Here is a 27,314-nt window from a genome sequence, read left to right on the forward strand (position 1 = left end):
CCATCTGACATATTGGATACCCATTCACCACCGGATGAACAGAGTCACATTTGATCAAGACGCTAGGATCGGGTGGTCAGACTCACTGACTTGGTTGACACACGTTCAACTGCGTAGATTGATTCTCATGCTGTTGATCACCGGATCGACTGGTTCAGACTTGATTACAAGCATGACAATCTGATCCTGTTAGTCACCTCTTACAACAGGCATAGTCACCTATTATAGCAAGCATGGGTTGCTGAAGGCCTATTCTACCCTGGACCTTAATAGGTCCCTAAGTTTGAACTACAGTATAAAAATAAATAATGACTTATAATTATCCCTCTTAAAAAAATTCTCCAAAATTATTCAAGCGAAATATGTGTTGCACTATTTATTAAACACTATATAAAGTGACTGACATGATAAAGGGGGGGCAACTCGGCACATTGAATTTTGAAGACCTGAATAGTTCAGATAGAGATTGAACAGAACACATAGAAACAGGCAATGTCACCTTCTTCTTGACCGTGATGGCGTTACGAAGGTGTATGGCCAGCTGACGAATGTAGATGAAGGTGTACTGGTAGGCGAGAACAGAGTCAAGCAGGAAAACTTCCACCAGTGAACGCTGCATAAAGTTGATCAGCGGCAACGTTGTTGGAGATGTGAACTTCACATTCTTCACATACGCCATGTACATTTGCTGCAATACAATCATTTGTCAGCAATAAAAAAAATTCTCACATTTCACTTTTTAAAACATCATTCTACTTTTAAGTACTTCTTGGATTGGAGTCCACCAGTTCTTCACACAGAGTACTGATGTTCTTGAAAGCTAGTGTTCTCATTCCGGATGACAATCAGACAATCAGAAAAAAACTTGACCAATGTCATTTACCCAGACTATATTTCATATTTAGTTTTCCATGTTATGCTTGGGAGACTATTTTACTAACAGGCAAGAAGTCTTTGAGCACACATATCCATGCAACTAGTGTTTGCTCAAGGTGCTCATTTCTGTTCCCCTCGATCACTGGATGTGAATGTCAGCATCACATCCTATTATCAGTCTCAACTCCCTTCGCAGTGTACAACTCTTGCTGACACTAGGAGCACCGAGTTCACTGTGGCTCTCTCATCCTAATGAAGTACCCAATTCACAGATTGGTGGACTGGGACACATAGTCACAGTACTTTGTCCAACTTTACTTCACATTGATGCACCTGCATATATTCATGTGGCCACCATCTGGTCATCTACCAACGGATTTGTGGGTTCTTTTAAGTGCACAGGGTTGTGTACTGTACACTTTGGGTTGTGACAAAAAGGGAGGAGTCTGCACACAAAATTGACTCCAAGGTTTTTACACCCGGTCAACACCTCAACCTTGCTGGATCACCCGCTTGGCGCTTTAGCCAGCTCACCCACTGCATCCCCATAGTAACTTTGCTTTTGAAAATATTTGACTTCAGGAACAAGTGCCCGAATTAACACCCTTTTTTCCACATTACAGTGGAAGGTGTCTAAACTCACCCATTGGAACTGAAGAAATAATCCGGTTAAGACAGTTTGCCAGATTGTACAGCTGATGATACATGTACAAGCCACGGACGGGACTGAGATTTTACGTGGGTGTTGACAACTTGCCAGACTGGACAGATGCTGGTTTTGACAGCTTCCATTGTATATAGCATCAAACATCCACCAGTGAAAAGGATTACTCAAATTACAGTTCTAAGACATGGATTGCCAAGCATACTTCTTGCTTCCTGGAAGAGTCACAACGGTTCAGTTTGGCCAGTGAGTGTTTCAGGTTAAGTTCAATAAGCGGAAACCAACTGTGAAGAGTCAAATTCATGGCAGCTAAGGGAAGCAACTCTTTACAGTTACATATTTTTCAGGGAAAGGGAGATAACTGCTCAACAAACTGGTTAGCAGCAAAGGTAAACAATTCAACACCATAAACAATACACCATAAACAAAGCACCAAAGTTACCAGGCTGTGACAGGAATCCCTCACCTTCATGCATGGCTCCAGCATGGCCTCCTGCAACATCCTCACCAGCTTGTTGATACACAGGAAGGCCAACACCCTCGTCGTCTCCTCCCCAGTACTCCATAACAGGATCATTTTCTGGAACATGGACACATGGGTTCATGTTTCTTCATCACAGAATCAGAAAATATTCTTGATATGTTGGATATATAACCTTTGTCATACATCACCTCAGTGATGTTTGATATGATTAAAACAGTCTGGGCGATGGAAAAGGATATTTGTACTCCACTGGCTTGAAGGTGACAAAGACTTCATCATGGTGACCATTTTGGGCTTTGAGAATAATCCTGAACGATCCTTGATAAGAAATTTCAGTAAGAATATGAACAAATGATACTTTAAAGAAAGCATATATTCAAATACAGCATTTTGATGTGCTAATCATTTGTAAAATTTAACAAGTATCACAATCCAGAAGACACAATAAGAAAAAATTAATAAACTTCAAATTCTCATCAAAAGTTATTTTTTAAAATCCATAACTCATGTTATGCAGAAACATGAGTTACACATTTGCTGAACTGGGATCAAACCAAGGGCAGCAACCACACCTGTCTACAACCCTTCCTGTCAACCCACCTTCATCAACAGCCTGGCCAACTTAGGGAACGTAGCATACATGGAGACAAGTTTGTGGATGTGTTTCAAGATCACATTCAACATGGCAGCATCTGAGAGGGCAGACAACAACTGCAAAAGAAAACATTTCACATTCATCCATTAGCAGAATTTGAGGCCTAATGCTTCATGTTTGCTACAAACTGGATTTGTATGAAGCTTTCAGAAAACGTGAATGTTGTGAACAGGACTGTCTCATTCCAGTATGACCAGCTACATAACTGACGACAAGTAAAAGTTAAACTATTGTTTGGCTTATTTTCTAAATTAGTCTTTTCATTTGTTTGTTCATTTGTTAAACACCACAGTCAACAAGATACTTGCTATATGGCGTCAGTCTGTAATTAATTGAATCTGGCTGAGACAAACTGGTGACAGACACAATGAGCAATGATTTACATAATAGGGATACGATGACGTGTCAACCAAGCCTTACCATCCGATTTGTATGTTGCCTCTTATGACAAGAATGGGTTGCTCAAGAACAATTCTAAATGGGATCTTCATGGGTGTTCTGAACTAGTCTTTTAAGAAAGGAATTTCTAAAGTTATATATATAAGGAGGATCCTGAGATTGGACAAATGTAAAGTGCAAACTGCTTACAACCAAATCACGGCACTAACAGAGAATCATATATAGATGCAGTCAAAGTCTGGAAATGGAGCTCAGAAGTCTAAGAAATAGATGACTTTAGATTGGTTGGCTTGTTGTTTAACACCGTAGCAATATTTATAGATAATCAAGCCTGGACAATCCAGTGATCAACAGCATGCGCATCCATCTTCACCACTATGATATGATGACATGTGTCAACCAAGTCAGTGAGCCTGACTGCACTCCTTTATATCAAGTACTGGTACAGCAGTGAAGTGTCATCAGCTGGCCGTTTCAGCTGGTTCCCATGATAGTATCTGGAATTGCTCATTTGTGACGTCATTCTAACTTTACGTCACAATATGATTTGAATGATGTCACCACTGTTGCTGACACAACGATGTTTGCGATGTTTCTATGTGTCAATATGCAGTGAATAGTATTGCAGTTTCTGGGAATAGAATACCATCTGATCATGTTTTTCAATGAATCAGATTACAGAACACAGTGACTTTGGGTTTACAATGAACCATAATTCTAACCTGGATCTTCATGGGTGGATGACATTTAAAGTGAGTTTGTGTGTTTAGTTTTAAGCTCAGCAATATTTCAGCTATAAGGTGATGGTCTGCAAATAATCAAACCTTGACCAGACAATCCAGTGATCAACAGCATGAACAATGATCTGTGTAACTGGGAACATGACATGAGTCAACCAAGTCAGCATGCCTGACCACCTGATCCTTTAAGTCGCCTCTATCAAAGGCGAATATTCTAACTCAGATTTTCAAGGGTAGATGACATTCAGAATCTATCACAGGCCAACTGTTACCATGGGACTACAGACTTACAGTCAGCAGATCTGCCATGTAGCTCTTCATGTCTACGCGTAGCTTCTTCCACTTGGCGTTCTGGGCCGAGAATGGTGCTTGGAGCTGTGTCAGATCGGGCACCTTGAGAATGCCCTGGAGTGCAGGGACGACCTCCATCAGACACAGACGAACAACATCGTTAAACACTGCAACAGTTTGTACAAATAACTAATAAGCAGGTGCAACTGAAGATTTAGAGCCATCGTAGGGTATCATACTTTGTGGGCATCTCACCCCATCCACCATAATGTCTATTGATGTGGTGGAATTCAAGGGGTGTTTACAAACAGCAGGATATGGATTTCAGAGCCACAGATGCCTGCTCCCTGTATAAGGGGACACATAACCCATCCAGCACTCATAATACCAATCATCTGTTTGTCTGGTCAAACGCAAATTCTTACAAACTGCAGTCACACAGCTGTCAGACTAAGCAAGAAAACAAACCCTCTCACCCATCCCCAAAGACCCAAAGAGAAACACAGCGACTTTGACTATCATTATCTCTCACAGTTCCTGAACCACATTATTCTCCCTACTGCCCATCCATCCCTGCAAAATCCTAAATGAATCTTGTCTACATTTCTTCAGGTTCTGAATCTCCCAACTCACTGGTGTTCCTTTTCAAATTCAGTAGGTTTATTTGTTACAATCAAACTATATATTCAGAGACTAAGCATTAGTCTGTTCTCCACCTACCACTGCTTCCAACGACTTTGTACTTGGTTGTCTCCCCTTGCTTCTCACTCGCTTTCCTCACAGCAGCCTTGAAGGCAGAAATAGCTTCTCGTAAAACTGTAATGCTTGGGCTTGACTGAAAGAGGACAAAAAAAAGTCTTCAGAAGAATGTAAAACACAAAAGCACCTATAACAATTTGGAATTTCATGATTTGATTAGAATCAGAAGTCAATGCAATGTGTTCTTGAATGAAGTCACAAAAATTTCATTTACATTCCAACACATATTAAAAGCAAGAAGACACAGTCATCAATATCCCTTTTATTACCTCCAACTTCAGTCTAAGTCACAATTGTTTCCATGGAAACACCAAAAATATTTTATTCAGAATTCCAAGACTATTAAAAGGCATTGGTACACCACTAAACCAATATATGTGTCAAGTTTGCTGAAGAGATATTGATTGGTTCTGCTCCAGAGAAGATAAATGTGCAAGGATGGACGGATGAGGTGCATTTTAATACCCCATGCAAAAGTCATTGTGGGGGATAATAATTTATATCAAGGGGTAGGAAGTTCTTGAACTTACTTTGAGTTCATATTCTTGCTTTACATACCACATAGCAAATAAAGCATACTGCATACATCGGGGTGCTGTATTAAGCTGGTTCATACCCAGCAAACAATGCAACCATAAAGCCAGAATACAACAGACTGCATGTTACACAACAAACAAACTTAACAATGACATACTAAGGCTACGTTCTTACGCCAATGAATCTCACCTGAAAAGACTTGGACCATGTCTTGACCATCTTTGTTGTGACCTTGATCTGCTTATCGCTGCTGACTTTCTCCTCATCTTCATCATCCTCAGCCTCGCTGCCATCACTGGCAACCTGAAAAAAGTGTTGTGCTAAAAGTTTCATGCAAGAAAAAAAATTAAACATAATTAAAACACAGTTATCACTCACTCAAGATATAGAAAATGCATTGCGGATTAAGAAAAAAAATATATCAAAATTATAAGCCTATAATCGCAAATAAAAAATGCAATATTTTGTACTTGGGTTCACCTCCCTCGACACGAAGCAGCCACGATACCAAACCCAGTCAGAGCTGTTGGTGTTCACTCAAGTGTAACGAACCATTACCACTGACCACTGGTTCATTTGCTGATACACTTAGCCGGCTCTTTGTTTACGACTAAGCCCGATAGGTGTTAACTGTATGTGGTCAGTGATTGAAGCTGTTGCATATTGCCACAAGCAGACAGATAGGCAGACATATAATTACAAGTATCAATAAACCAGACATTGAGTTTTCTCTGTAACAGAGTCTTCTTATCACAATCAACATGTTTTTTTCTATGTAACTAGTAGATTATTAGCTTTTTTGTGTACATAACCAAGATTAGACTACTGCTCACAGCCTCATACTCCGGGCAGGCATACTATTTCAAGCTCTATGAACCTATTCACTGCGCATGTGTTATGAGCATCGGGCAGTACAGCTGTTGAAACCACTTTTTTCCCCAGCACTGGGGTAAATTTAGTGTATTGTTTGTATTCCAATTTCACAGGCTTCTTTTCTTTTGTGGCAATTTTCCACTTTATAGGCTGAATTGGCATGTTTGATGATTTGTTACAAATACCAAAAGGTATCAGAATCTGCAAAGTTGTGTTTCACGTTGCATATGACCTTTAATGCAAACTTTTCAAAGAGAAAACTATATGAGCAGCAAGCTACATGCCATTATACTGCAAAGGACAAATCCAGCTGAGATTTCAACAGATTTACCAAGCAATCATCCAAATGGTGGCATGATTGTTTCAAGAAAAGCCTCTCCAGCACATAAATAAAGAAGTTAAAAATCCTTGGTCTACTCTCTCTTACAGTTAACACCATTTAGAAAGTGGTTGAACATAATATATTATTGATTAAATTTGTGACATCATTCCATTGTCTGCTCGCTTCATTATTTTTCTGGAATGGAGCAATGTGTACTGGTTTCAACTGTAAGACCTTGATGTTTCAAATTCTTTGCCTTACATTATCAATATTTACTTTCGAAAATGTCAGTTTAAATATGTATATGTTATGTTTATGCATTTTGCATTTATATCATTTTTTATGTTATGAATGATTATTTTTCATGCAAAAAGATGGGACATTAGAACTTTTTAATCTCCGAGAATAAAATCATGTTGATTTTTTTCAGGGACAGTTATGAAATATGAAATATTTATGGTCAAAATGTAACTAAAATTTACACAATATGCCATAAAAACAGGTATCGTGATATACATCTAATCACGACAAGGGTATCAAACTATCATGATAAGTATTGATTCATGAAACTTATGAATTCTAGTGAATGCGATCATGAATAACAAAGTGAGTTCACAAAACTTTAAAGTTGAATTCATCAAATACTCAAGTGAACTGTAACCTTCACTTAAGTATATATACATAACATGTTATGACAAACCGATCACCATTATAAGGAAGAACTAGACATCAAATAATTGATAAGCAATTGATATTAATTAGCACTCACATACATACATGAAGCCAGCTCTTTGCAAAGATTTAAGTGTTAAGTTGTTCTTAGAAGATCGACTGGACACAAATTAAAATTGCTTGGTAAGATCCTGGGGATGAAAGCATGAAACAAACAAAGTCATCATTTCATTATTTGTAAATTAATGAAATCAGGTAAACCACCCTACCTCAAGTTTGTCAGGAAGTTTATGAAACTTTCCTCCTCCTTCGCTATCATCATCAGAACTTTCATCACTGGACTGAGCAAGAAGTGCATTCTCCAAGTCTTTCCCGTCATCATCCTCTTCACCCTCATCATCCATGTCCTCTGAATCTTCATTGTCATCTTCATCATCAACATCCTCATCAAATTCCAGCAACTTTTTGTCCTCAGTTTCAAGAAATTTATAAAACTCTGGATCTGCTTCCTTGAGCTTCTCAGCCATACTTTGTTTAGATTTTGCTGATTTTGGCAGGTCACCTTTTGCAGTTGAAACATTCATGCTCTTCTCAGGGAGTTTCTCCTGTTTCTTAACACTTGCAGTATTTTCTCTGTAATCAAAACCCCTTTTTAATTTCTATAATGACCTGTTCACCATAAATATATCCTTTTGCACAAACTTATTTTTTTCTGCATAAATATTTTTTTCATCTGTAAAGCTGAAGAGACTCTACAATTATGATAAATCAGATTCTGATATTTTGGTTTGATGATTTAAGTACAAAATGATCATGAATGAATGTTCTGTGGAAATCAGAACATTATATTTATAAATGGTCTAAAATATTCTTTATCAATTCAAATTATGCTGTTTTCCTAAACATGTCTGGATAACGGACTGAAGATGTCTGAATAAAGCTCGGTTAAAGAATGTTTAGGGTCAAATTACAAGCACACCATCCAGCGTAAAATAACGTAAAAAAATTCAAAAAGGTTTATTTCATAATCATTCGCTGTGTAATCATGTGGTCTTCATGAACATTTGAATTTGTAGTAGAACCAGCAATGTTCAGACCTAAATACATAAACATTTAAATCTTTAAAACATATCACTGGGGAAACGATAGATCATCTTGAAAGGGCACTATCGTACATGGTGACAACTGACATGTACTGGCAGCCCAAAGATTTTCCTCCAACTTACGCTACGGATTTCCCTTTATTCTTCTTCTTCTTATTTTTCTTTCTTTTAACGTCGGGAACAGGTGCCTGCTCTGAAGACGACGAGCCATCGCTGTCAAAGTCACCAGACATGAATTCATCCACGCTCAAATCTGCCAATTTCCTGAAACACAACCCACGTGGTGAATGTTGACATCGACAGCCAGATCAAGAAAATACTACAACACGACATGTTACAATGGATTCTTTTCGTTCAGATCGATAACATAAGCAAGGAAACGATACGTGAAAAAGAAAGTAGTTTTCATCAATGTTCATAAGTAATGTAATAATGGCTGTAAATGTGTTACCTTTTCGTACTTGCCATGCTTGCAGAGGAGGTCGCCATTACCGGAAGTGACGTCTGCAAAAATGTGATTGGCTCCTTCTCAGGATTGGGATTCCCCTTGCTTTTGCCTCCAAAAGGCGGGTTTTTAAAAAAATGATTAAGTGCAGAACTGACATGCCTAGAGGCACCTTTAGAATACAGCACCACAACATCTCATAAGGACGTTAGGGTTAGGCAAACCTTTCCTAATCGATAAGACTTCCGCCCATATCACCTCTCCCAAATATTTTAACAGTGAGGAAACAACTTGCTTAGAGTGGCATTTTAAGAAGTATTTCTGAATTTTAAGATACAATTTAAGAAACCTTGTTAAAACTCATTGTTATCAGATGAGGAATATATATTCAGGTGATATGATTTGACTAGAATGAAATTTATGGAGGGATACAGGTGGAAGTCAACCCCTAATCACCTACTTGTTTTTGTGAATTTATGTAAAAGAGTATAATGGCATGTTTTTAAAATTTGTGGCGCTGTATTCTAAAGGTAGCCCACTGCCCTTTTTCTATGATCCATCCTTGCATATAGTTTTAGTAATATTTACCGTTCGTTTGCCGTTTTTAATACTATTCTATGCCATGTAAATCTATCAATATGAATCGTCTCTCCCTGATGAAAAAATCAACTGCAGGTACATATTTATCTGATAACAATACTTTTGTAACTGTAGGGGGTAACCTTGTTCTAATTTTGAAATTATTCACAGGCACCAACTTCTCTCTAGTTCTCAGTTATTCGGGGTGGTAGGGTAACCTTGTGGTTACAGTGTTCACTCGTCACGAAAAATACCCGGATTGGATTCTCCAAATGGGTACAATCTGTGAAGCCCATTTCTGTTTTTCCCTTTCTTTTTTTTTTAAAGCGTCGTAAAATTAAAACTCACTCACTCACTCCATGATGTTCAGTATCACCCACATTTTTGTCGCGATTGTTCACCTGTGTCATCAAAATATTATTATCATTTTATTATTATGGGATATTTATATGACGCACATATCCATACAACGAGTACACGCTCAAGGCGCTGACATTTTCCCCTCGACCACTGGATGTCAATCTCAGCGGCACATTGTATCATCAATCTCAACTCCCCACGAATCATACAACTCTTGCAACTACTAGAGGCACCGGGTTATTGCATCTTTCTCATCCTTGTGAGGTATCCATTCTCAGCTGGGTGACTGGGATACATAGTCAGAGTACTTTGTCCATGTTTACTGCACTATGTGTTTGCACGTATTCATGAGGCCACCATCTGATCATAAATCAACGAATTCGTGGGTTCTTTTAAGTGCACAGGGTTGTATATTCCACACTAGGGCCGTGACAACACCATAAGAGTCTGCACACAAAGCTGACTGGGTTTTCATACCCGGTCACAGGTGCGCTTGATCCCGACACCTCAAACTCGCTGGATCACTAGTTTTGCGTCACATGGATAACACAATCTTCAAATCATGTTATGCATTTTTGGACTTGATGAGTTAAAAGTGGCATTGCCCGATTGATGAGTATGGTTTTACATCATTTTCAGCAAAATTCCAGCAATGTCATGGCAGGGAGCTCCAGAAATGGGTTTCACATATTGCACCCATGACGGGGAATGAAATCCAGATCTTCCATGTGATCTCCACGCTTCGACTACTTGGCTACCTCACCGCCCCTGGACACTAAGAACATCTGTTGGTGTCTAGATTATCGCATGAGCAATTGTGAAACATGACACTTACCAGAGACCACATACTGATATATTATATTGTAGCAGGGTGTGGAGTCATCCCAAAGATGACATCCTTACCTTGTCAGATGACATCCTTACCTCATCCCAAGATGGCATCCTTACCTTTTCAGCTTGCTGATGGGTTTAACCTCTTTGGTTATGTGGACTAGGTGGCCGTCGTTTGAATCCCAGCACGGGACTCAGAAGTTTTATGGCCGCTACAATATATATATCAGTATATGATATATCATATACATGTAACATATGAAAGTAGCAAACCATCATTCAGGAATTTACCATGATTGTCTGGCGCAACAATCCTTGTGACAGCCTGAGTGAGCACCACTCAGTGGTTCTAAAACATATGATCAGACAATATATATGTGACATAAAGCAATATGAAAGCTATAATGGTGACTTGCAAATAATTGAGCCTTGTCTTTTGATTAACGCTCCATCATTGGCATCAACCACGACCACTACTTCCAGGAATCGCTTCCCAGATAGCACATCAAAAACATGACAATGAACCCTTTCTTTGGCCAGTTGACTAAAAGGTAAAATGATGTTTGATTTGGAACACGTGTTAAAGCTAAGCACTTGATTACTCAAGATGCCTTTACAATAAAACTTGTAGATGTCCAGTGCGATCGTAATTTCACTAAACATTTGCACCTAATGCACTGAATACAAAAATCTTATGTAAAAATAGGACATGACAGAAACGAGTTTCTCGATTTGACTGCACTGTTTGGTGCTGTCAAATAAATCTCAGTTCAAAGCTTTATCCTGAACATCCCAGTTCGAATCTGATTATGGTGTCCATGGCATGAATGACATAAAAACATACTCAGACACTCACTTGACAGGATTTATTGCTTTGAACAGAGTGTTAATGTTGCTTTTAGCAAACTTCCATCAATATCACACAGGGTATGATGAAATGCAACTACCAGTTATCAGACCCATGAAGATCCAGGCTAGGCATAATCTTCAGTAACCCATGCTTGTCAGCAGGAGACAAACGGGAACGGGTGGTCAGACTCGCTAACTTGGTTGACACATGACAGATGTGTAGATAGATGCTCATGCTGTTCATCACTGGATTGTCTGGTCCACGCTCAATTATTTATAGGCCGCAGAAATATAAGTGAAATGTTGCTGAGTTTTGCAACAAACCAGTAGTCAGGTTTGCCGCGGCAGTTACGTGGATTAGATCTGACTTTCTGCGCAGGCAATTGAGTGCCTGACCCTGAGGGTGTGGGTTCGAATCCTGAATGGACTTCAACCCCTAAAATACAAAAATCTGTATTTGACTGAGAAAGTCAAATCCCAAATATAACACAGTGATATGTTGAATGCCAGGCAATCCAGTGAAAGCACTAAACCTCAACAAAGCCAGGGAGTCCGACTGTCCATTTCTGTCTCTCATCTTACAAGCATGAGTAAACATAATAATCACACAATTTATCTACCTTTTTATATCCTTAATTGATTTCACAATCTTTAGCTTGACAATGGTGTAAGGGTCTACACTGAAAGTTCAAACATCGCTCTGTGCTATAAACATGTTGTTATCCATAAAGTTGTGTTTTATTACTTTTTCAACATTCAGGCAAAAACTGTTTGCTGCCAAATAAAGTGACCATCCTCCATGAATTGACTTGATGCAGTTAACTCTAACCTTCGCATGTGTGTGAGATTTCGGTGTCAGCTTGTTACTTAAATATAACATTATAGTAATGTTTTGAAAAGAACTCTACCTATTCTCGACATGGATTTAGCTTCCCGTTAATTATTGTGCCCTTACGTGTTTCTAATTAAATACATCTTAAATACAAACGCCACTTAAATAAAGTTTTAAATAAGAGACGAGGATAAACACTCGACTATAACGATGTTTTACAAGAATTCTATCTATTCCCATCATAGATTATGCTTCCCCATCTTTAGCTTTGGCAGTACATGGAAATTATTTGCCCTGAGAAATCAGAAATATACATCTTAGCCTTCCAGTGACATCTGAAAAATAAATTTTAGCCTTCCCAGCACAGGACCCTTTATTATTGACTCACCAACGTCAAGAATGTCGATCAAACAATTGGAGGGTGTGTTTTAGTAATTCAACTTTTGTAGTGCTTAAGTGGAACATGTGTTATATTTGTAAAGCAAGTGTTCTATTTATATTTTAAATAGCTAGATATAATGATTCCATGTTTAAATGGAGACACTGTCAACATGTGCCCGAGAATTTCTAACTTTAACATGTCAGTTTTAAATATCATTAATATATGTTATACAGATTTAAAGTCACACTGAAATGGTGAATGACTTGTGTAAGTTTAGTTATAGGATGCTTGTAGCAATATTCAAGCAAGATCACAGCCGGGGACACCAGAAGTGGGATTCAAACATGGTAACCATGTGGGAATAGAACCAGGTCTTCTGGGTGATCAGCAAACGCTTACACCACTAGGCTACCCTAAGCACTTTTGCAAGGGATGACGTCAGAGGGACTGAGTTTTGTTACATTGCATGACTGTGGGATGTGATGCACACATTTCATTTACTGTTGCTGATGCTGTCGACCACTTTAGTAGACCTGTCCCTGTGTGTAATTGTCTGAACATCAGAAAGATGTGTCTGTTTGTCCATGTGTGCATGCATGTATCTGTGTATGTGTGTGTCCGTTAGAATCCCAAAGAAAAACTGTATGGAACCCAGCACAAAAAAATGGTCAGCAGATCCTGGTGGTTGAATGAGGAGCAACTTTGTTACAAGTTACAACAAACTCATGTGATACCTTAGCAGACCAAAGCTTGGTCACTGTAATCATTGGGGCTAGTGCTTCAGTCTGATTAACAGTTGATCCAATTAAATGAGTAGTACTACCTTGTAGAAGTAAAACACTAGACATTTTGAGTTAAAACACACTTTATTCATACATGAAAAAGTGATCCAATGAAAAAATGATTGGTCCTCAATTGTTAGAACTAGATCTACACCAGACCGGTTCAGCCTACAGACAAGTACATATTAAAACGTCAAATCTCAACAATGGATCAGATTGATCACAGATTGATCTTTAACATTCATAGACTCTTGGTCGTCACAGTAACAAACAACTACATAATACAGTCAATATGCTATCAACATGCAACCATTTCAGTGATTTCATATAAGGACTATTCATAGGGGGTAGAATGATATCATTATTGATTTACACATTAATTATCACTGAAAAATGTCTACAAACCATTGTGCAAAACTAGTGCAAGGATCCAACTCTGTGCAGGATTAAATATATCTCTAACATAACTGAAAACAATACATAAATTATCAAATATGTTCATTAAATAAATATATCACAGCCTGTATTAGGAGAATTATACAGCAGAACATACCAGTGTAAAATATAATACTGTTACACAACTACAACAAAACAATAGCTGACAATGCTGTCAAACAGGAGTTACCTCCCTTGTTGGCTTCATCCGGATACAGAGAAAAAGACAAAAAAGTCAAATACAGAGAAAAGATTGCAAACAAAGTTAAAATATTGGGCAACAAGTTATGCGAGAATAAAAGAAAAAGAAAACAGTTGTAAAAAATGAAATGAAGACGAGAAACAAGTTCTTTCACAGCACGTCACTCGTCATTACATTCTGTGTATAAAACTAGATTTTCGATTATGGACGGAAATGATATACTCTCTCACATGATGACAATACCAGCAATGGTGGCATCTGCTGACCTAATGATACGTTTCACACATTGCATAGACAGGAAAGTTGTTAGAAAAGCATCCTTGCTTCCTGTAGGGATTCAGACTGGTCAAAATCATGTACATATTCCCAATCAATTTCACTTACTTCTTCACACTGAAGAATAAAACCTTTGATTTTGTTATCTGACCAGTCATGAATATGAGACAGCATTGCTAAAATATCACAGTCAAATTTCATTTGTTGACGTCAGATGTTACTGCTTTATCTTCTGTCGGAGTGAGACTGGACTACGCCCACTTCTACGGAATGCTTGCATGCCACTCAGCCTGACAGGGGAGGAGCCTCGGACAGGTGACCTATGTCGGGGAAGGCGCACAGGGTATGTGGAGTGAATCTCTAGGGATTCGTCAAGCTTGCGAGACTCATGTTCCAGAAGAATGGGGTCAAGGCTGGAGTCACGGGTGACGTTGCACAGGGAGTTGTCAAGGATGGTGCGGATGTCACGAATCTCATCACCAGTTCTAACGCTGCGAGCGATGTACTGCTGACGCTTCTTGATCTCTTGGGCCAGTTGGTCTTTCAGTGTCGCCACCTGGTGGTAGAGAGATATGGATTTTATACACCGATTGAATGTTGTCATCTGTGCTTTTAAGGTAGAATTCTGAACACTCATATCGACTTCAACAGACTACATCTTTGGCCCAAGTCTCAAAGACTATCACTAATCCTGAAAAACGTTTAGACAGATATTCAAATGTTTAAAAGGAAATTTAAAGTTGAAATTTAATTTTTACTCACTGTTTCCTCAAGTCCCTTGTATTTCTGCCTGTGTGACCTCTCCCTGGCTTCAAGGAGACGTTCTGCCTGGAGATGGGCGCTACGGAGACGTTCGGTTTCCATCTCAGTCTCAGCACGGTGTCTGGTGGTCAAGTCAATCAACCTGAAGCAGAGAACCACATGGTCAAGACACATTATCTCATAGCTAGGCTGTGTATATAGAGTGGTTTTCAAGCACTGGTCAGTCCCCAAGCTAGGATGTTTTATCTCTCAGCTAGGCAGTATGTAGAGTTTTATGGTCTAAAGGCATTGGTAAGTCACTTGGTGAATTGATCAGTAGACCATATTTTTACTGGCAAGGAACCAATCAAGTACATTTAGGGTATGATGTGGCATAATTTGAATTCTTCACTCCAAGAACCTGAGTCCCACTGGATCAACAATTTTCAATGCATCAGCTATCTTCACCGGCTATTGACATCAGTTTAATCAATGACCATTCAAAATTCTTTTCATTTTATTCTCCTAAACGATCACAAAAACACTGAAATGTATTTGGGATTAATGATTTGAATCATATTTACACTGCAAGTGAAACTTCCACAATATGAAAATGGTAAAATATCATGTGAAATCATGCTTGGCACAAATCGTGAAATATGATTAACAGAGTTTGTCATGCTTGTGATGATGACAAGGCATATTGTGTTCACCTGATGAGCATAGCACAAATAAATCTATGCTGACATGCTGTATGTCTGTTTTCTCCCTATCTATGCTCCTACATTACATCCACATTCCTGGTCATGCAGTGATAAGTGCAGTTATTCCCTATCTGTATCATTCACAACATTTTTCCTCCAAAGTTGGAAAAAGTGACACTATCAGAAAAACCCATATCGACACATGTGATTAGCATTCCGTTCATGCAGTGCTCATGAGATACCTTGCTAAATGGTCTCTGTTAAGTTCGCACTGGCTAAGTTAATGGGATAGAAGAAGATGAGATTAGATGAAATAACACAACTGCTATTTAAAGTGTTATTATTTCAGATTTGCATTGCACAGATTCAATGAGGCACTTATATGTTTTTGCATAAAAATGCTTTGGCAATACAACAAACGATAAGAAGCATTCAAAGACTTTTGCACTAATGACTAAGTGTTCAGGCACTTAGTACACTGTGACCTCCCAAGAAACAAAAACATTTTCTTCGTAAACATGCTGAACTATGAAAGATGACATATTGTTATTGAATCATCTATGGTATTCAAGGGTTTATCCAAGAGCTAAAAGTCATTGGGTGCCATTTAGGGAGAAAGTTCTTATTTCGGTTATTTCTTTTCTGTGAAATACAAGGAATATTTACAAACATATCCAACATGAATCTTGTTGTTTTTCTCAGTGCCTCCACTTAAACAACTGACTGAGAGAGATGCTATGCCTAAAGGAGCCCCATCTAGCTGAGCCAAAGTGAGTTATCTCCCCTACCTCTGTGCATGCTGTTGTTCTGCCTCGGCCAGCTGAGCCTGCAACTGCTGCACCTGACGCTGCAACTCAACATTGTCGGCTTCAAGCTGCTGGAGACCTCGGTCTAGGCTGCTTCGTTCATGAACAGTCTTGGAGCAAATTTCTTCACTTCGGAGCTTCTCTCTCTCAACCTGCAGATTTGTTAATTGTATCGGTTGTAATATTTTGTGATGTGTTATACAACAACCAAAGAAATAATGACACTTAAAACACAATCTATGCCTTTTCTAAGAATTTTGTATTCTTGTATTTTGCCTCAAAGAATGCATTAATCACCTTATCAAGTGTCTTCTTCAAGGCAGACTTGTCTTTTTCCAGTCTGACAGCAGATCTCTCCACCTCACGCTTCTCAGACTCCATATTGGCAATGGTTCTGGACAGGGATGCAACCCGCTCAGACAGGCTCTGTCTCTCGATCGCCAGTTTGTTGACTCGCTGATTTAGTTCCTGTTCGCTCTCCTGCCTCTGTACGATCATCTGGAAACACAAAGTGGGATTTGGGGTAATTTGATTTGGTTGTCAATCTTTGAGCAATTAAACAGATATAAATAATCTATATCACAACCTCTGACTTTTTTCATTTCATGTTGCGATTGATATTCTTAGATTGTGAGTGTTGTTATTAGTGCTGTTAGGGAAGTATCATTATACATGTAATACTTACACCATGGCTCTGTCGGAGTTGTCCCTCCACTTCGGACCGGCGGACCTCATTGTCTTCGAGCTCAGATTGCAGTGCCTGCATTCTCTCCATCAACATGTGGTTCTGCTTCTTGGCATCGTTCAGACTCTGCCTGGTGGCATCAAGTCTCTCCTGCAGTACTCGTCGGTCCTGCTCGCTGCTGGTGAGAGTACGCTGAAGCTGTGCCACCCGTTCCTCCAACTCGCTGATGGCCGCATTGCTGTCTGAAAGTGACATGTTCAAGGACTGGACTTTGTCCTTGTGGTGGTGACCTTCCTCTTCTGTCTTGGCCAAGGACATGTTCATGCGGTCAACAGTCAACTGAAGGGACTGGGACTTGGTCTCAAGGTCCTGTATCTGCTTGTTGAGACTCTCAACACGGTCTTGGAGGACCTGGAAGATGGAATAAAACAGAGTTAAAACTGGAAACAGGATTAACAAAGGTTACACAATCTACAGATACCACTACCTGAAGTTGAAAGACAGTCCTGGAACTATTGTCCATATTTGGAGATACAAAACAAAATCCAATGAAAGCCAAACAGGGCTGTGTGAACATGGGCCCCCTTCCACTAAGCAGCATTAGCGTTACAATCATCATAAGCCACCGTCAAAGAATGGACGTTACCATCACATAAGTGCTACAATTACTTTGTCAAACATGTCCAAGGTTTGACTGCACTCACACGTTGGCACAAAGCCACACACACCTTCATCGGCCTGTTCTGAATTCCTACAGCTACCAGCTTGAAACAGTTGGACTTGACATGCTTTAGGAGCAAGTCCATTGACTTGGGCGATTTGCTACGCTTCTGTGAACGTTGATCCATGCCAGAAACAAATGTGTAACCCTCACAGACAACTACAAAAGCCTCTTGCATACACAGACAGCATGATCTGGTGTGTTACAACATCTGCTGCAGTCTGAGCCCTCTGAGATCAGACTGCGGCAGTTAATTAGCAGCCAGGGCAATTCTCATGTAATATTTATAAAACCTCAACAATGCTTTTGATTAACTGGGATTGACAGGGTCATTTTAGCAGTGAGAGGCAGCAATTGATTTCAAAGATCACACACATAATTCAGACAGGTGCTACAATGGAAGTATATACCAGGAGACAAGATGTTTCAACTGTTAATAATTCCAAACTTCACTTCAAATAATTTTTATAGATCAAACTTAAAAAAATAAAACAATAAATCTGGAACTCTACACAAATTTGTTTACTTTGTTTTCAGTTTCTAATAAATGAACAAAATACACACTAATCAGTGGCTAGATTTCTTTGCATTTACCAATCAGAGGGCACATTTGTTGTATGTACCTATCACAGGAAGTATTTCTCATGTTCATCAATCAGTGGACATATTTGTTGATTCTATTAGCGTGTGTATTTATAACATGTATCAATGAGTGTGAATATTTATTGTATTTACCTGGTTCTCGGTCTCCTTGTCATTCATGGCCAGTTTCAGCCTCTGCATTTCACCCTCCATGGACCGACGTGTCAGTTCCAACTTCGTACACCTGTTCTCAGCATCATCCAGGCAGGATCTCATTGTCTTCTTATCCTCCTCCAACTTCGACTCGGACTGTTTCAGTTTGGCAATCTTTTCCTGAAAGGTCAAGTACATGTTTCATCAAAAACTGAAGCTTCAAATTTTCATAACATTACTAAAACACAAACGGGTGCAATGTCAACACCTATGTATTTCTGTAATAGGTCAGTGAACCATACATTAGGAACAAAACTCCTTTGTCCGATATACAGTGAGTGAAATTATTATTTCCAATCAGATTTACATCAGATTTATCACAAAGCTGTTACCCTGGTTTGGGTGACATTAGATGTTTACACCAACCTGCAGTTGTCTCTTTTCGGACTCAGTGGCAGCCACATTCCTCTCGAGAGCGCTGACCTTATCAGCCATCGTCTTCCTCTCACGCTCGTTGCGTCGGATAGTCTCCTCTTGCAGCATGAGAGCTGTTTGGGCGCTGGCGAGACGGCCATCAATTCCGCGCTTGTCTGTAATCAGGACACAATGGGATTATCTCAACCAAAAAATCAAAGTCATTCCATAAAACTAAAATCTTACCCTTTGCATAAAAACTCCAAATTGTTTAATTTTGAATGAAAGGTAATGTAAGACTTAAAATTATCATTAAATTATCGTTCCAGTCTGTTTATTATATAAACTATTACACTGTATCAAATGTCTCTCAAAATGGAACTAAATGCATTTGTATTTATTTAATTATTTACAAATGTTATTTCAGTTTCAGTGACGCTGAAGTTCTGTTTTCATATGCCATTTTCCACACAACTTTTGCCATCTATTGTTTCGGGTGTGTTTAATAGGAACTCCAAATTAACACACGCTATTTTCAACACATCAAAAACAATCTGTTATTTCAACTGAATTATCCAACACTGAATACCAATATATTTTAATCAGTATTCAAATGAGCCAATGACAAGGGGCTCAACTAAACCCCCTGGTTCACCAGTACAGCTTATCTTGCATCATTGGGACACATAAATCTAAGAGATTGAAATAAATGTAAAACTGATAAGTAGTTTTAGTTTCGGAATCCTGGAACATATTAATCACTCTTTATCTTCCCATACAAGAAACAGCCTCATGCAAATAATACAATCTGAAAATTATCCCAAGATCCAAAAGCGATATAACAGAAAGTACAAGGCTTTTGAGTTCAATGCCCTAGTCTACTTTACAAAACATTAGTTTAATTTACAAGACAATACAGAAAATGGTCCTGATTAGAATTCCACAGGGAAATTATGGCACATTGAGCAAACATGACTTATAAATCTTAAAACTCCCTAAACATTTAATTTATAATTAAATTATACCTGTCTGAATTTCATTCTTATTTCTAACACAGGTGAGTATAACTATTTTATGCTTCATCAGCAATTTACAGTTAACCCCCTTCAAAGACTTCAAGAGGTACATTAATCTCAAGAAAGAGACATGAAAGGGTTATATTATTAAAATTTGTTCAGAGGCAGCCAACTATCTTGAATTTACTTTCACAAGCCCGTTGCTTGATCTGCTAGTTATTCAGAACATGAAACTGGTCAAAAGGTCCAAATGGCCATGACAAGTCAATACAATTAAGTGTAGTGGAGCAACAAGATTGTTGACAACAAAATGAACCCTCCAAATACCACACCATTACCCATTCAACAGGTACAATGATGATTTGTTGTCATGCAAATTAAACTGACCCTGTGACCTGACAACATTGTGCCATACCACTTAGAGAGAGAAAGGCAATATACATAAATATTTATGTTGCCCCTTGGCTGATCTTTGTGTTTATGCTTGAGTATACCGTTCCTTGTAGAATGGTTATAAGTATCAACAGCGACCATTCAAATCTTCGTTCACTTGCAGAATCATAAAATTCTATAGCATCTTTGGAAGGCAGGTATGAATAAATACCCCTACAATTCAGGAATTAACTTTAATACTAGTTGGATTTTGATGTTGACAGCTAAACAAGCGAGAACCTTACATTAATCTATGTAGATATATATTACATTGAATATAAAAAATGTTTTTATCATCTGTTTAAATATATATGATATGATATAGAATGTCATTAAATGTTGTCATCTATGGAAATATATATTACATGAAATATCATAAAATGTTTACATTATCTGCCAAGAACTATATTACATAGAATATTATCAAACATTTTAGTGATTAAATTAGTCATTTCCTGATGCACGATTTACCAATAACAAATGTCCTTCACCTACAACCACAACGATGTTAAGTACTCATTTTCCAGCAGGAACGCCCACCTGGAGAATGTAAGCGGAACTTGATACACTAGCCAATTATTTATTCATCCTGGTCATATGCAGTGAAACAAGAGTGTATTGATTACAGGACAAAAGCATCTTGAGAATGTCGCACCTGAGACAATATTTCATGCCAGTCATTGAGCAGATACACAATGAGATTGACAGATAACAATGCAATAATATCATTAACGACCTCTCTAATGAATCACCTGTTACATAAACCATCGCCTGTGCAGAGGATATTTCTATACATTTTCTTGTCTCTATTGTAACTGTGTTTGAATGTAACAAATTGAACAGGAACTCAAGAAAATTAAAAAAAAAGAAAGAAGTTCCAATTCCTGATTAGTTTATCAGATCCACTTATGAAATATATAAATTTTACTGACAGCACTTCAATAAAAGTATCACAGAAAGTGGAAGAACAGATACCAGAGAACCAGTTTCAAATGATACATATCCTATAATATAATCCACAAAAATTGAACCAAATAGTGATTAGTTTGCTCAGACATATTATTTAACCTAACACATTATTTAAATAACTGATAAAAAATAATTAATTATCAATGTTCATAACAATATTTTTGAAAACAAACACAATAACAGCAATGAAAGTGTAGAAATATGAACTATGCATTATTGATATAATATCAAAGCCAGGTCACATGAAACATAAATTGCAATGATTTTGCAAAAGAAAACAGTTAAAATTCAAGCAACAACTGTACAAACCATCGTGACATGGAAGTTCTGATAAAACAGGTACCGGAGATCCTTCAGAAATACATTCTGTGTCTTGTGATCGCTTTTGGGATGTGGTTAGAAATCCTGGCAGTGTTAGGTAATAGGAGGGTAGTTGGTATATACGATACATAGTCACAAAGCTCCTTACAGTGGCGTGGCAGTGAAAAGCTAGTATTGCAATATTCCTTTTCAATGTTCCATTATTGCACTGAATCCTGATTCATTGCTGCCAAAATATGCAGGATTAAACACCTGCATTTAAATATCTTCACAACATATTCACAAAATCACTGCCTTGAGTTTGTGTCACAAAATGGCCGCTTGAGAATGAGTAATAGTTGCCTACAACTAGTCACAACTGTAAATCATTTCCACGGATCTCCAGTGATCTTTCACCGGCAGCTAGATTCCTAAGTTGGTGTTGGTGACAGACCTTACTGGGGCCATAAGTCAGAGCATATCTCTCTCACAATGAGGTCTTCTAACCTTTCAAACATGCCCATACTAGTCTAGATCATGGAGGGGAGCAGTCTTCTCCGATAAATATTGATTGTATTAAGCCTGCACTGACCTTCAGCCAGGTACTGGGGAATACAGAAAAGTGAAGTGTTGACATAAGGAGCTATGGAATCCAAGCAACATCCAATCTTGGAAACCCTAGTCTGTGTTCGATTTGTCCCAACTTATTCAATGCCCTTTGCGTGGAGTACAGAATTCAATTATAAACCTTCTGACAATCAGTATGTCTTTCTTCCAAGTCTATTCAACATGGATGATATAATATACTGTTGGTGTAATCTCACCACTGAAGGACTAATCCCAGTCAAATAATAGTGACAAACGAATTGTAAATTAATACGGCCTTGTGTTGATGTTGGTTAGGCCTTAATGGAATATTTCACAAGTGTTGAGTTGAGATCGGTTTGATTAGCTATTGCATGCCTCAGTGCTCGATCATACATGGATCAAATAGACTGAAGTCTGTGTGAAATAACATACTTGTCATCAATATTTGTCAAGTCAGCAAAATGCTGAACATCAAAGAGACCCATGTGAATGAGTGAATTATATAGGAACATACTTTGAGGTATAGGATCCAAGCTAATAAAATGAGATACAAGTCTGTCTGACTGCTTTTGAAAAGCGCCATATAGCTGGAATATTGCTGAGAGTGGCCTTAAACAACGAAACAAAGAAACAAAACCCTTGAATATCATAAGACCTACAATATGAACAATATCATTGCCGCTAAACCTTCCCATAATACAAATTCAAATTATTTACTAATCCTTTCACCAAGAATGTTACTGAACGGTTTAGTGCATTTTTTTAATAATCAATTAAATTAAATTTGAGTTCAAAATGATGGAAATATGTGAAAAAAACCCACACTGATTGGTTAAATTGTTTTTGTGAATGTTGTATGGTGTCGAGATTACTGTATTTTTTGGTAGAATGAGTTCCATCAACCCCAACAACTAAAGCATGCTTTCCGCAGATAGTACCTCCTCTTAAGATAACACTAATACCCTCTCAAACAGATGACAGTTTCATGACGAGATTGGTCTCACTTGCTGTCATCGATCACTATTTATTATCCTGACAAGTCCTTCATAACAGATGCAACAAATCGGTATTGAGGGTTTTATAGTAGCTTTGCCTTAACACAGGACTTAAGTGATTGTTGAAATCAACTGCTCACTGGAGGTCAGATCGCATTGATAAGAGAAACACATGCATTAATAAAACCAGGGAGGGTTGTTTTAATGTACTGGGTGTTCTAGTAGCACACTGGTTAAAGTGTTCATTCACTACAGTTAAGGCTGTTTGATTCCCCACAATGGTACAATGGGGTTCTTGTGATGTTGCAATGCATTCATTGGGAAATTCCTAAAAGTGACAAAACTACACTACATTGTGTGCATCCTTACCTGACATACCAAGTTCTTGTTAAAAGTTTACATGAAATTTTGAAAGCGTTTCTTTGGATTGATGCATGTTTAGTAAATGAACCGTTCATATGAAATCATGAAAACCTTCATTTTGTTGATGCATGCTTAGTCAAAAAGACTGTTAAAATATATCAAAACAGGAATATTTAAGAGAGTTATGAGGTGAGTGAGCGAGTGAGTAAGAGTGTTGCTCTTGCCAGCAATATTCAGCAATATTTGCAACTAGTTGCAGCAAGGGTGTAAATCAGTATATGCAACAGCATGCTTTACAATGGACAAAGATGTTTACATACAAATTGGCTGCTGATGTAATTTGGTCACAGCTATGACAAAACCATTCTAAACCAGTGTACATTACAGAATAAGAGGTTCTTACACGAGTCAAAACACCATGATGGCAGAAGAATAATGGGAGACAACTCCTTCAAGCCTGTGCAACTAAAGCTAAACACATCTGATCTATCAACTACGCATACAGTGAGTGAATGAGTGAGTGTACGTGTGTGAGTGAGTGAGTGAGTGAGTGAGTGAGTTGGGTTTATACAGTATTCTGTAGTATTTATGAAATATCCTCGGAGGCAGACACCAGAAATGGGTTACACATATGTGGGGAATCAAACCTTGGACTATGGCCTGATGACTTGATCAAAGGGCCACCTTATCATCATTACATGTGAGTGAGCGAAATTTGTTTCATGTCACTTTTAGCAGTATTCCAGTATCCCACTTATGTAGGGGAATCAAACCCGGGTCGTCAGTGTGACAAGTCAATGCTTTGACCACCAGGCTGAAGATTACCACAAGATGATTTTCTAGAGGCATACAAAGGAATTATTGAGATTTTGAAGTCAAAATGAGTTACTGTACCCTGAAAATGTGCCTCGCTGCCACTGGTGTGCTTATCTTTCCACAGGCTCCCATCATTAATAATGACTCCATTCAATCACGACTAAATTGCTACTAAAATCTCCCCAACGAAAGTACAAATTTATCAAACGACACTGACCTTCTTCAACTTCACCAAGGGACTTCTGCAGCTGCTGTAGACGGATCTCTGTGCGATCACGCTCCTCTTCCGTGTCCTTGACCTGTGTGGCCATGCTGCGCACTTGCACCATGGCATCATCCTGCAACCAATCGAATTTCACCGTCAGAAAAGCAGTCACATGACACAAGAGCTATTTGTTTCAATTTAGTGATATCCTTACAAAGTCCTTTCATACACTGAGTGAGTGAGTGAGTGAGTTAGGTTTTATGCCACTTTTAGCAATATTCCAGCTTTAACACCAGATATGGGCTTCATATACTATACCCATGTGGGAAATAGATAGAAGGTGTTCAGTGATGAGCAAATGCCTTAACCACTAGGCTACCCCTCCTCCAGCATCCAAGAAGAGCTACAAAAATTCCCACACACCATAAAGATATAGATTGATGGCTGTTTAATGAGGTCAGAGACCATGTTTTAATACGTATACTTACTCTTTCTCGCTCAGCGGAAGCCAGCTGCTGCATGAAGTCTCGGAGGGCCATACGGACAGCTTCTGGGTCGACATCAATTGCGGCTACGTCACGTCGCATTGGGGACATGCTGCGACTACGGAGTGGACTGGTAGATCGGAGAGGACTGCCTGATCGGGTGGGTGATCCTGTGCGTGGGATTGGGGAGCCACGTCCTTCAGTTGTGGTAGCATAGGTACTGTCGAATCCTGTAGAAGAGTGTTGAGATGTAAATAAGTTTTTGTAGCATATATTGTAAACATAAACAAGTATGGTGAAGATGTGTAACTTGGGATCAATATTAATTTCAACATATTTTTTGATGCTTAAAAAATGTGGACGCAAATGTTTGTGTATCTGATGCTATAAAGACTGTGAGATGAACTTTCCTGTTTATTACTCTTCTCTTGTTGATGCAGCGTATTAATGTTACATCTGTTGAATTTGTGACAATGAGGTACTTTTTACCTTTGGATGGAGATGTTGGTCGTGATCGTTTTGGACTTGGGCTTCGAGAACGGATTGGGCTGCGAGCACGTGGCATGTCCTGTCGGAAGCCGATAGTGCGTCGTAGACTTGACACGATGCTGCTCAGTTTGAATTCAACATCGCGTTTAGCTCCCTCTAGCCGAGCAAGGGTTGCTTCAAGGGCATTAACCCTGCCTTCTGCCCCACTCAACTTCAGGCGGAGATCGGAGATCTCATTATTGGTGGTCTCAAGTGAGATCTCATAGTTCTTGCACTGGTCGATCAGTTTGCGTTCTCCTCGACGGCTGTCCTCGACTGACAGCTGGTAGTCGCGTTCCTTCAGACGAGCCTCATCAATAATTTCAGCCATCTTTCTCTGCAGGTTGGCCAGTTCTTTGCGGAGAGCCTCACGGCTTGCCTCAGTCTCAACAACCTTCTGTTTGAGGTCGAATGATGCCTTCCTTGACTCTTCCTCCTTGTCTTCATCCCGAGCAACTCGGACCTGCAGGTCACACACCTCCTTGCCAAGCTTGCTGCGCTCACTGTCAAGCATCTTCACCTGTCGGCGCAGATCCTGCAGCTCACGACGAGCCTCAAGACGAGCCTTCTCAACTTCTCTTAGGTTCATACGGAGGTCACCAGACTCTTTCTGCATGACAACCCTCTGATCCTCCATAACTGAAGAAGAAGAAGAACATTTGCATGAAACAATTTCTGCTGTTTTGAGCAGTGCATCAGTCAAATAAAATGAGAATACATCTTTGCATCAATTATTTGCACTGAACCAAGCACCCACAAATCATCATCCCAACCTTTCTATGTACAAAAAGTATATCTTTTGCATCAGTCCTACCAGTCATAAACCAGCAACAGAAATTTGGTTTCTCATTTCATAATTTACAGCCAATGAGATCACTTGAAACATGAATGTGTGAACTTACTGGTGATCCTCTGTTTAGCCTCTTGCAGTCCGCGATTCAGCTCTGTCTTATCAGCCTCTGCCTTCTTCACCTTGTTGCGAAGGTCATCTGCTGTTTTCCCTACAGCGTCCTTCTCATGGATCTCATCGTTAACAGCGCGCTTGAGGTCAAGGACATCCTTGCGAAGCTGATCCTTCATCTCCTCGGCTGAAAAAAAAAGAATGATCATCATCAAATATTTATAAATATATCCATGCAGTTTGAAATTGATATATTTCTTCTCATGATTCTCATCTTTTATATTTTGCCTGGAGGGAATATTAGTTTATATTACTTGGGCACTTAATCATCTTGTTAAATAATAAATTACCTTCTCTGATCTTCCTGTTGGCGTCGATGAGGTCTCGTCTGATGGAATCTCGTGTCTCCTCCACCAGCTTGAGCTGAACCTTGAGTTCAGCCACCTCACGGAGGGCACCTTCGCGCTGACGGCCAATCTCACGGATCTGTAGAGTGAGATCCTTCACCTCACGTTCATGTCCCTCTCTGGAGAAAAAGAACACCCATTAATATACTTCCAGT

General features: G+C 38.9%; 2 protein-coding genes across 7 annotated transcripts in view; both read right to left on the reverse strand.

The window, feature by feature from the left end:
* LOC137267976 (nucleolar complex protein 2 homolog) overlaps positions 1-8,871 on the reverse strand; it is a 211,279-nt gene extending 202,408 nt beyond the window's left edge. Inside the window, exons 1-9 of the mRNA XM_067802435.1 lie at positions 8,827-8,871; positions 8,499-8,639; positions 7,542-7,905; positions 5,595-5,708; positions 4,830-4,944; positions 4,110-4,276; positions 2,625-2,735; positions 2,007-2,120; positions 500-688 (exon numbers count right to left, since the gene is read on the reverse strand). Coding sequence (XP_067658536.1) covers positions 500-688; positions 2,007-2,120; positions 2,625-2,735; positions 4,110-4,276; positions 4,830-4,944; positions 5,595-5,708; positions 7,542-7,905; positions 8,499-8,639; positions 8,827-8,864 — 1,353 coding nt within the window. The 5' untranslated portion in view covers positions 8,865-8,871. The remainder of the gene's footprint in view (positions 1-499; positions 689-2,006; positions 2,121-2,624; positions 2,736-4,109; positions 4,277-4,829; positions 4,945-5,594; positions 5,709-7,541; positions 7,906-8,498; positions 8,640-8,826) is intronic.
* Positions 8,872-13,500: 4,629 nt separating this feature from the next.
* Positions 13,501-27,314, reverse strand: part of LOC137268359 (rootletin-like) — a 96,913-nt gene continuing 83,099 nt past the window's right edge. For all 6 annotated transcript variants that reach the window (XM_067802912.1, XM_067802916.1, XM_067802917.1 and 3 more), the window contains 12 exons: positions 27,103-27,278; positions 26,754-26,939; positions 25,813-26,490; positions 25,327-25,553; positions 24,851-24,971; positions 19,167-19,330; positions 18,741-18,920; positions 17,285-17,695; positions 16,897-17,097; positions 16,582-16,751; positions 15,111-15,252; positions 13,501-14,904 (listed from right to left, as the gene is read on the reverse strand). In XM_067802912.1, the coding sequence (XP_067659013.1) occupies positions 14,566-14,904; positions 15,111-15,252; positions 16,582-16,751; positions 16,897-17,097; positions 17,285-17,695; positions 18,741-18,920; positions 19,167-19,330; positions 24,851-24,971; positions 25,327-25,553; positions 25,813-26,490; positions 26,754-26,939; positions 27,103-27,278 (2,995 nt within the window). In that variant the 3' untranslated portion in view covers positions 13,501-14,565. The remainder of the gene's footprint in view (positions 14,905-15,110; positions 15,253-16,581; positions 16,752-16,896; positions 17,098-17,284; positions 17,696-18,740; positions 18,921-19,166; positions 19,331-24,850; positions 24,972-25,326; positions 25,554-25,812; positions 26,491-26,753; positions 26,940-27,102; positions 27,279-27,314) is intronic.

The sequence above is a fragment of the Haliotis asinina genome, chromosome 16 (genome assembly GCF_037392515.1).
Source record: "Haliotis asinina isolate JCU_RB_2024 chromosome 16, JCU_Hal_asi_v2, whole genome shotgun sequence".
Lineage (NCBI taxonomy): Eukaryota > Metazoa > Mollusca > Gastropoda > Lepetellida > Haliotidae > Haliotis > Haliotis asinina.